General features: G+C 35.2%; 1 protein-coding gene across 1 annotated transcript in view; it reads right to left on the bottom strand.

Moving 5' to 3' along the window:
• LOC119667537 overlaps nt 1-6,792 on the bottom strand; it is a 7,155-nt gene extending 363 nt beyond the window's left edge. The window contains exon 1 of the mRNA XM_038076840.1: nt 6-6,792. Coding sequence (XP_037932768.1) covers nt 6-6,792 — 6,787 coding nt within the window. The remainder of the gene's footprint in view (nt 1-5) is intronic.
• Nucleotides 6,793-11,721: the final 4,929 nt, after the last annotated feature.

Here is an 11,721-nt window from a genome sequence, read left to right as displayed (position 1 = left end):
TTCACAATTATTGACGTTTGACGATTCATGAAATGTTGCTTGTATGTTTGGACATAATAACTCTTCGTCACTTATCGATATGCATGCGTCCACTTGATGCTGTGTCATTGGTCGAAATTCATCATGATGCGGACTGATGGCTAGAAATTCTGTTGAAAGTTTCACTGATAAAAGTGTGTTATTTATAGCTGCCACAATTGGAACAAGATATAACAGTTGAAATTCTCTTGGATCCGTGAGAGATAAGTCGATGCAAAAAATGACATGGCCCTTTGCCAGGATTCCGTTGATCTTCATGAGCCTATATACTTCGAGTAAGTTATTGTGGTGGATAGGTAACTGTAGGTGTGATGGAAGATGTGCCCTAATCATCATTATTTGCTCACTAAGCTGTTGTGGAGTCAGCAGAAGAGGATTTATTTTATCGTGATGACTGTCGATTAGTACGTCCATAATTGATGAGTGAACTCTTTGCAGGTTGGATACCATCATGAGCATTTGCATTGACAACATAAGCATGTTTTGTGTTACGTGTATGTCGTTTATTGCCTCATCTGTATACAACAAGTTATTGATGCGCCTTTCAATTTCTTCAAATTTGTCATGCATGTTTAATTGATTCTTCTTAAAGATATTGATAGTTGAATCAACAAGTGACGTTTGATTTTTAACGAGTTGTTCCAGGTGATTGTCGTTCCTTTTAAGACCATTTATTGTGCTTGACATTTGTGCCGCGTAGTTTGAGTCGAGGACACCAAACAATGAATTTGCAAAATTTCCGACAATGTCTATAGCTCCTCTTGTTATTCTTTTTCTAACAGAAAGAAGATTAAGTTCCATTTGCAGTTCCTCCGTTATACGGTCAAAATAGTTGAGTAATACCTTGCAGGCAGTGTTATCCAATGCCTTGTCGCATAAATTGTTCAACCTTTTTGTTCCATCAGCTAAAATGCTCATTTGTTGTTGGTATGGGGAAAGGTCAAAATATACAATCATTTTCCAATCAGCAGACATGATTTTGACTGGTTTAAGCTGCTCAAAATAAATGCCAGGTTTGTTGTTGAAGGTTGTTATATTGACGGGACTACATAGTGCAAGTGGCAAAATGAGTAGAGTAATAATGGTGAGCAGCAACCCGGAATTCAGACATGATCGTTTTGTCGGAGTTAACCCATTGACTAATGATTCAGGCTTTCTGATGCGATTTAATGGAATTTTTACGATAAGCGACACGGGAGGTGACGTTGGAGTTTCTTGAGTCTGTTCTGATTCGATTTTTCTTTCAGTCATTTTTCCAAATGTTGGATCTTCTAATTTATCGTCTTCAGGAAATAATGGAGCTAATCTATGCACCGGTCTTTTAAATACTCCCTTTTTTGTTTGAATGTCACAAACTCTCACTAAACCATCTTCGCCTTTGTAAACTTTGATGATGCGTCCTAAAGGCCATTGCAGAACTGGGACATTGTCTTCTTTAAGGATTACCATCGTATTGGTCTGTATGTTGGTGATGGGACCCTTCCACTTGTGGCGCTGTTGCAATTCGCTTAGATACTCCTTAGTCCAGCGCTGCCAAAAACTGTGTTTTAGCTCTGATACCAGTTGCCAGCGTTTAAGTAATTTTTCTTTAGAGTCACGTGCATGCACATCAACGCTTGAAGTGATTTCTTCACCTATTAAAAAATGACCTGGAGTTATTGCGTTCAAATCGTTTGCATCTGATGAGCTAGGAATAAGGGGTCGCGAGTTCAACACTGCTTCAACTTCAATAACGACAGTTTCAAGCTCTTCATATGTAAGTGATGCTGTTGAAACATTTTTGACCAGCAAATATTTGGCAGATTTTACTGCTGCCTCCCATAACCCGCCGAAGTGTGGTGACCTTGGTGGAATGAAGTGAAATTCTATGCCTTTCGTACTGCACATTCCTGCAATTGATTCCCTCGCTCGATCAGCGTAGATGACGTCAGTAAGTTCCTGCAACTTGTTTTTCGCTCCAACGAAATTGGTCGCATTGTCGCAGTATAACGTTTTACAGCGTCCTCGTCTTGCTATGAAGTGTTTTAATGCTCCAATGAATGCATCTGTGGTCAGATCAGTCACAAGTTCTAAGTGTACGGCCTTGGTTGCAAAACAGCAAAAGACAGCGATATACGCCTTTTGTGGACGCTTGCCTCTTGTTTTGTAATGAACCCATATTGGGCCACAATAATCAACTCCAGTGCTGAGAAATGGTCGAGCTGGTTGCACACGGTGTCCAGGCAAATGTCCCATGATTTGATGGTACACAATTGGCCTTGCTCTTCTGCATCTTAAACATTGTTGTATTACAGCTCTCATCAAGCTTTTTCCTTTGAGGGGCCAAAAACGCTGCCTCACTTGTGCCAGCAATGCTTGGGCGCCACAATGATAATTGTCTTTATGTATTTTTTCTACCAACAACTTTACTAGTGGATCGTTGCTTGGTAAAATCATTTGATGAATGGCATCAAATTGCAGTGTTGAAGAGCTTAGCCGTCCGCCAACACGTATTACCCCTTCTTCATCTACGAACGGAGTTAGTGAACTGAGGTTATGAGTTTTTGGCACAAATTCGTCCTTAACTAGCATTTTCCTTAGATCAGAAAAATCGGAGGCCTGGATTTGACGTATTATTATCTTAAGTGCTACGTCGAGCTCCATCGGTGAAAGCTGCATGGTCTCTGGTCTTGATTCTTTTGGTTTCCGTGCGTTTTTTGTGAAACGAAGTACATATCCAACAACCTTTTGGACATGAGTAAATAAATTTCTTGAATGAATCGAGTAGACCCATGCATGCTCATTAGTAGGTTGTTGTGTTGATAAAGCAAGCACCACCGTGTTATCTTCAACAATTAATTCCCTTTTGAAGGGAGCTGGCCACAGCGGCTTTGGCTGATATAAAAATAGTGGACCATATAACCACATGTAGCAAGATGAAAATTCCCGCGGTTTAAGCCCTCTTGACAGAATATCTGCCGGATTTTGTTTTGACGGGACGTGACGCCATTGTTCTGGAATTGTTAACCGAAGTATTTTTACAATTCGGTGGGCGACGTAAACGGGTAATTTGCCTGGATGATTGTTTATCCAGGAAAGCACAATTTGTGAATCTGTCCAAAAGTAAGTTGCTTTGTCTTGATAGCCTAAATCAAGTTTAACTCTTGCCATGAGTTCTGCTGCTAGCAACGCTGCACACAATTCTAGTCGTGGAATTGTTTGAGATTTTATGGGTGCTACACGAGATCTGGAGCATAGTAGATTAAGTTTTATCGTTTTATCCTTTTGTACTGTTCTAATGTATACTGCTGCACCATAAGCCTTTTCTGAGGCGTCACAAAAAGCGTGCAGCTCAACATGGCTGTAGCCTTGACTGCTGAATACGTGCCTCACAACTGTTGCATTGTCCAACAAGGCCAGATCTTCTCTATACGATGTCCATTGTTTACGTATTTCTGACGGAAGATCATCATCCCAATCGAGTTTTAGCTGCCATGCTCCTTGCAACAAGATTTTACCGGTGACCAAGATTGGACCAATAAGACCCAAAGGGTCATATATGTGTGCCAAATCGGAGCTCATAGATCGTTTTGTTGTGTGACTATGGTCTCGAATGTTAACCTTGATACGAAATGAATCTGACTTTGGTAACCATAAAAGACCCAGCGTCTTTGTGAATTGGGTTTCCTTGGAATCAAAATTGAGATTTACTTCTTGATCTTCTGTAGCGATTCCATGTAAAAGTTTTGGGTTGTTTGCACACCATTTTTTTAGTTTCATTCCAGCCTTGTCTAGAATTGTTATTAATTGTTGTTGAATTAGTAACGCTTCGTTGATGGTATCAGCTCCTATTAGACCGTCGTCAACATAAAAATCCCTTTTTAAAGATGTGGCGCCATATAAATAATTTCCTTGATATTCATCCGCCAATTTTGTTAGACAGCGTGTTGCTAAATATGGTGCTGCTCTTGTGCCATAAGTAACTGTGTTCAACTGATAATAATTAAGTGGTTCTGTGGGATTTTCTCGCCACATTATGAGTTGCAGATTTCGATCATCTTTGTTAACCCATATTTGACGGTACATTTTTTCCACATCAGTTTTTAAAACATATTTGTGCATTCTAAATCTGAGCAAAATCGAAAACAGTTCGTCTTGAACTTTTGGACCATTAAACATTATGTCATTTAGTGATGGCTCTGATAATTTGTGTACTGATGCGTCAAATACAACTCGCAGTTTTGATGTTGAGCTGTCTGGACGTAGCACACAGTGGTGAGGGATGAAATATTGGGGAGATATTATTTCGCTACCGCTGAATTTTGTCATGTGTCCCAATGCTTCATATTCCCTCATAAATGAAACATATTGATTCTTTAGATCAGGATTTTGAATGAAACGGCGCTCGATTGTCTTGAACCTCTCGTAAGCGATTCCTTTTGTATCTGGTAACACTGATGGATGATTCTTTAGTGGGAGTTTTACAACAAATCTGCCATCACTTCCTCGAAAAGTGTGTTGCAAAAAATGTGACTCACAACGCAATTCGTCTTCTGTGAGTTCCGAAGTTGAATCTGGAATTTCTTCTGATTCCCAGAATTTCAATATAGATTCTTCTAGTTCCTTAGTAGTGCATATGCCACAAGTTGCCGTGCTTGAAATTAAAGTTTCAACATTGCCAGCTACAACCCATCCAAAAATAGAATTCTGAAGTGTTGGAAGACTACCTGCTAGTTTTATTTGACCTTCAATAAGTAACTTGAAAAAGATCTCTGCTCCTAACAGGCAATCTATTCGGCCAGGTTTGTTAAAATCTGGATCAGCGAGAGTTAATTCCTTTGGAATATCCCAGGATTCGATATTCAAATACTGCATTGGCTGATCTGAAACGATTTTTGGTATGATATGTGCATCCATCTCTGCTACAAATTCGTTCAACGTTGATTGTACTCGAATTATTGTTTGATGACGTATTTTTGATTCATTTGCTCCTACGCCTTCCATACTCATAAGCGTTGGCCTAGGCTTGCAGCCCAATTTTTGTGACAGGCGGTTTGTTATGAGATTGATTTGAGAGCCAGAGTCCAATACTGCTCTGCATTCAATTTGTCTTCCATTTGATGCCAGCAATCTTATTCTGGCCGTTCCTAATAAGACATAATTAGATTCCTGTTTGGTATTGTTTGTTAAAAGAGTTATTTTATTTGATGATTGGTTTGAAACTGAAGCTTGACCTGTTTGTTGAGGCGTCGAGTTATTTCCTTGAAGAACAGTACCTTTTGTGTATTGATTCCCCTTTGGATTATGCATCAAAGTGTTATGTTTTTTAGAACACTTAGTGCAGTGCCTTGATTTACACTCATCAGCTCGATGACCAATCCTGAGGCAGTTCACACACAAATTGAACTCCTTAACCCAATTCCATCGTTGTGATAGATTAGCCGTCTCGAATTTTTTGCAAGCGTAGACCATGTGACCGTCTTTATTGCAAATTGGACAGGTTTTACTTAAACCAAATTTTGTAGCTGAAGCACATGTTCGAGTGAATGATGATTCTCCTTTTCCCCTAGCCTCAAGTGATTGAAATCTATGTTCCAAAAATTTTAGCAATTCATCAATGGTTATTAAACGTTTGTTGTCTGATAGCCCTTGTTCGAAAGCTGTTAGAGTTTCTGCATCCAGCTTGCGCAGCAATAGATGTACCAGGATAATATCCCAATGTTCGACTGGAACTCCTTGAGCCTTGAGACCATGTATGCATTCCTTGCTTACATCGTGTAGAGATTTTAATGCTGGTGCCGACTCCCTTTTAATGGAGGATTGTCCCATTAATTTATTTAGGAGTGTTGTAACCAGAAGTCGTTTATTTTCATAACGACTTGTAAGTAAAGTCCAGGCTATATTGTAATTTTCTCCTACTACTGGAAGATGTCTAATTAGCCCCTTTGGCTCGTTATCCAATGATGTAGTCAGATAATGCATTTTTTTGCTGTCACTGATGTCCGTGTTGTGGACCAATTCCATATACAAGTCCTTGAATTCCACCCACCGCATATAGTTTCCATCAAATTTTGGTAGTGATATTCTTGGTAGAGGCAATTCGCAATCTGTCTGTCTTGAGTTGCGAATTGTCTGATTATTATGCAAATGTTGCTGTAGTTCGATCATGGCAGCTCCTGCCTTTTCCTCGAGTTCATAAAACATTTCCAGTGTGTAGTCCTCAATGATGCTTTCGTCGGTAGCTTCCCATAACGTTGTGTTATTTGCCGTTAAATCGACCATATATCCTTCAAGACTGGCTGCCTTTATAGAATAGTATGTAGATGGTTGTTCAACTTGCCTGTTGACCATGATTCCTTCTATCGTTCTTTCAATTACACGTATGAGTGCCTTCTGATTTCGGAGTAGTTTCCGAATGTTTGAATCATTTATCTGATTGTTTTGCTCAATTGTTGTGCCATTGCTTGCTGAAGATGATTTTTCTAGCTCTATTGCTTCAATTTCTAGAACCTTGTTGTAATCGACAATCATTTTAAGAATACTCTGATACTCTTTGTTCACCAAGTATTCATGGTCGTCAACCTTGTCCACTGAAGCCATAATTTCCTGATGATTTTCATGATATTCGTCACCCAATCTTTGCAATTCTTGAATCTTGTCTGTATAGAATTGAGAAGTTCTGCGAGGTTTTCCAGCTTTTTTGCAATTACCAATAAATTGTTTGATTTTGTCGCCCAATGCCTTTTGGCGATCCACTAGCGAACTGAAACCCATTATCCAGTTAGTTGATTTGTTGATTAACAGCCAATTTCACACCTTGTGAAACTAAAGTTGTTTTATTTGTCCTCTGTTAATGCTGACACCAAAGCCTGTATTGATGTGATCGTAGGACACCTTTACGTCAAATTCGTGTTCTTTGTCCTCTTTTGATGCTGACCTTTACGTCAAATTCGTGTTGAATTATCAAGCGATTCACCTGATAATCACGTCGGGGTCACCAAATTAAATGTTAATGTATTAACATCTAAGATATTGAGTTCACAGCACTTAAACTGTAACTCTTTAATTGAAGGTTGAGTTTTCAGCACTTGAACTGAAACTCTGGAAAATGAAAATGAGAGATCGAATATTGGTTTCAATCTGAATTTTATTAAATTAAATTTTTCCTTAAATACTAAATTATTACAAATTATTACAATAACAATATCTAAATTTTATTCTTTTCCTTTACCGTCTTCTTGCCTAAAGTGCAAGCTCAGCATATATTATGCAACCAAATTCTTTGTTGTGTCTAGCAACCAAGAATTAATGCCAATGCACTGGCCTTGATATATGTTACATATTCAAAGTTCAGTGCCACTGCACTTAACAAAAAATATAATGCAAATATTCAAGTTCAGTGCCACTGCATTTTACCAAATTAAATAATGCAAAGGAAAGTCAAAATTTGGATATTGCTAACATCAGCATATATGTTCAAATTTTACAATAATTGTTTTACATATAGATTAATATATTTATACTAATTAAATGTGTAAATCTTGATATTGTACAATAATAATAATAATACAATTTTACAATAATAATAATTAAATGTGTGAACACGTAGCAAAAGTAAATAAACAAATTTCATTAAGTGTCGCCTGCTCCCGTGTGCAGAGCATCGTCATTATCATCGTCAAACTCTCTGGGGCAGACGAAAAGCACACAAAATAAAAATGAAAATTACATGAACATATGCCCACGTACACACACGCACATGCATACATATGCACACACACACATATATAAGTTTCGTATGCGGTGAAATATTCAAGCAGTAAGCATTTATGTGACAAGAAATGAGAAACAAAGTAAAACGAGGCGATGTACAAATTTGAAAAAAATGTACTTACACTGCCACACTGGCACACTTGGTACTTTTGTTTGTGCTTCGTTTATACTTCAGTGTGCAATGGTGTCAAATGGATCAATGGGTACCACTTGCGAAATTCATACACAAGTGCACACATTCATACTTAAATGTGAGAAAAAAATATATATATTTAATACTTAAATAACAAATTTCAAATAAGGAAAGCAGGTTGCGGAGAGGAGTACTGGGAAGTTATTTGTTGTTATAGTTCCTTTTGTCTGGCAGAAACTTTCTATTCCATTAGTATTAATGTCCCTAATTGAAGATGTTTTACATTCGCTTGTAATCTAGAAGAGGGGACATATTTATTTAATTGAAGAAAATATCCTTAAGGTATGTTCTTATGGTTCCGCTTAGTTTTATTGTTATCTTTTTAATTTATTAGAGTAGTTGCTTTTAATGCTCAGCAATTAAAATTACTATCTAATATTAGATGTATAATATACGTGGTAATTAAGGTAGATACGAATATTTGCATATTTACTTCATTTAGACCGATGAGGTTCATGCTGTAAAATTACTTGAAATTCAAAAAATTCCTTTAGTCTATCACTATTCGATATCTTTGTTACCTCTTTATTGTATATGTACTTGCAACTATTAATTTATTCACTTCATTTAGACCGATGAAGTTCATAAAATTACTCGGAATTTAAAAATTCCTTTAGTCTACCAATATTCGATATCTTTGTTAGCTCTTTATTCTATATGTATTTGCGACTATAAGCATATTCACTTCATTTAGATCAATGAGGTGTATGTTGTAAAATTACTTGGGATTTAAAAAATTCCTTTAGTTTACCAATATTAGGCAAATTTGTTAGCTTTTTATTCTATATGTATTTGCGGGATTTTATAAAACACTCAGCAGTGACAAAAAAAAAGGTTAAATCTACAGATTATATATATCTATACTCGGTACCTTTGTTAGTTCTTCAAGAAAACAATGGGTCATCAGCCAACTCTGAGCTTCAAATTTGGCAGGACATAAGTTTGGCTCCTAGTACTTGCAGTCTCAAACAATTAGTTACAAATCATTAAATACAAGAATTATTTCCCAGACCACTGATGACGGACATCTAGCAATACAACTGTATGGTCAACCAAAAATTCAATTAATTTAAATAATATAAAAAAAGAAGTTTTGTTGTTGTAGTACACTATTTTTCGAAAACCTTCTTTAAACAGTAATGCAGAAAAGAGGAGAATAATGAACAAATTAATAATAAACAACAGATAATCAAAAAATAAAAACAAAAAATGTTTTTTTAAAATGACGAGCAGTACAATTGCATAGACATACTGTATAACTTATATATGTCCATAATCGTTACTTTAACTAGTTTTACCTAGAAAGTATTGTCCTGCATGCAGTTTCAGATTCTTATTAAAAAAAAAAACAAATTGAACAGCGACAGAAAATATTCTCAAATCTGTATCATACATTCTGTTCCAAAATTCTAATGCCAATACAAGAGGTTTCCGACATTAACTCAAGGACTCTTAAATAAATACACTATCCATTCATCTCAATCTCTCTAAGAGGACATTACATGAAACAATTACAAAATATTAAAGCTGCAACTTCCACACGAAGTACGAATTAAAAAACAAAAGGTAAAATCAGTAAATAATTTATATTAAATTTGTTAATCGTTAGTTGTGGATTTGCAGTATAATAGTAAAACAAATTTTTAGCTAATGAGAATTATAAATTTTGTACACATACATTAAGTATATTGCTAGTGTACAACAAACAATTTTTTAGATAATGAGAATTATAAATTAATAATGATGTTTTTTGTCCAGTACGTTTTGTTATTTTAAATTATAATTTTTATTAGGCTACTCTGGTCTTGTAACTGGGATGCAAATAAAAAATTAATTTATTTCATTTTTTCATTCTCCGTTTCGTAATTATATCCCCTTATTTCACATTCCTTTAGCATCAAATTGCATTACTAATAATAACACGATTTGATAAAATTTCCACTGGGTGTAACTCCGAAAATATTTCCCGCTGGGTGTTCGCTTGTGATGTACGCTTCATTGTTAATAAGTGCCTGTTTGCATGTGTATTTGACATTTAAAACGACAATTCTGTAGCACCGCAACTGCCGCAAATAAAATTACAAAAACGGTATCGAAGCAAATGAAATGAAAATATTTTCAATAAAAACAATAACAAAACCAAATGCTGCAACGCCCGAACTTGGTTCAGTGATGCTTTAAGAAAAATATTGACTGCGGAAAACGTGCAGCTCAGTGTCACTGAGACGACATGAATACAAGGCAAATTAATGAGTTAATAAATGTTTAAATATACAAAAATCGTTGAATTATGATTCAAAAACAAAGTAGAAACTTGTTAATTTTAAATTCATTTAACTAGAAGCAAATAACTGAAGAAATATTATAATAACTATAAAATTTAATTGCAGTTTCATAATTTATTCCTTAACGCATGAAAAATATTTAATATTGTTGGAAACCCTGCCGGATGTGTTGTTATCATAAAATAACATAATTGTTCTTTTCATAACAATAGCCTTAAAAATTTTAATTAATTATGTAAAAACACAAAATGACTTAAGGCAAAATGTTAACTTCTTCACGTTCCACTAGCTTAGATACGCATATATCAGTTATATAAAACAATTAGTACGTCGGTCTGAAGTTTCAAATGAATATAAGATAAGTATTCAAATTATTCATAAATATTCATTTAGTCAGAAACTTTAATATAAACATTATAATTTTTATGCTTATAATATTTATGTTTATAATATAAATCAAATTGCAGTGTTGATGTAAGTATATAGTAAAATTATTGTAGGTTTCTTCTTATATAGGTGCATATGTACTTAAGTCACTCAGATCTATTCAAATAAATAGGTAGGAAAGATAATATGGAAAGATAATATAAGATTTCTTTTATTTCAAATGGTTATATAAAATTCACACATAGTTCAATGGATTTATATGTCTATCATAAGACCTATACTGTTATTGTAAAGTTACCGGTGTTACGTGGAAATAAATATTCCATGACAAATGGAATAGTATTGAAATTTAACAATTAAAAATAAAAAAATATAATTAATTATGGGCTGGCTCTGAGAAGATTTTTCAAAGTTCCATGGTACAATGATATCCTCAGGGACCTCAAGATTGATCCCATCAAAATATGCATAAAGGATAGAGCCGTGAAATTATTTGCGAAAACTGACAGACTTACCAACACCGCGTTATCAACTCTCAAAATGGTTACAGGGTCCTCGGGGAGGTATGCAGATCTGTGGTCCATTATTGCTTAGTCTGATGAAGTGATAAACAATAATCTAGTCAAGGTGTAGAGAAGGGTTTTGAAGAAACCTCGAGTTAAAAAAGAGTATAAGTGCATAATAATGAGCTGGTTTATGATATCGTTCTAATAAAAACGCAGCAAGTAAATATGTTAATAAAACCTTCACAGCAAAGTAAAAAAACTCCAGAAAAATGTGGTTAATGAACACTGACTCTGAGCTTCAGATTAGGCAGGGCACGAATTCAATCTCTTGCATTTGCTGTCCCAAAAAAATTATTAACGAATAATTAAATATAAGAATTATTTCGAAGACCATTGATGATGGATATTTGGCAATAATCTAAACAGCTGTATGGTCAGCCACAAATTCAATTAATTAAAATAATATAAAAATGAATTTTTGTTGTTGTAGTTGACTACTTTTTAAAAAACCTTTTTATAAAAAATAAACCAATTCCATGCTGTCGTTTCATGAAAAGAA

Source organism: Teleopsis dalmanni, chromosome 1 (genome assembly GCF_002237135.1).
Source record: "Teleopsis dalmanni isolate 2A chromosome 1, ASM223713v2, whole genome shotgun sequence".
NCBI lineage: Eukaryota > Metazoa > Arthropoda > Insecta > Diptera > Diopsidae > Teleopsis > Teleopsis dalmanni.
Note: the sequence above shows the minus strand (reverse complement) of the source record. Positions and strands in the feature narration are given on the sequence as shown.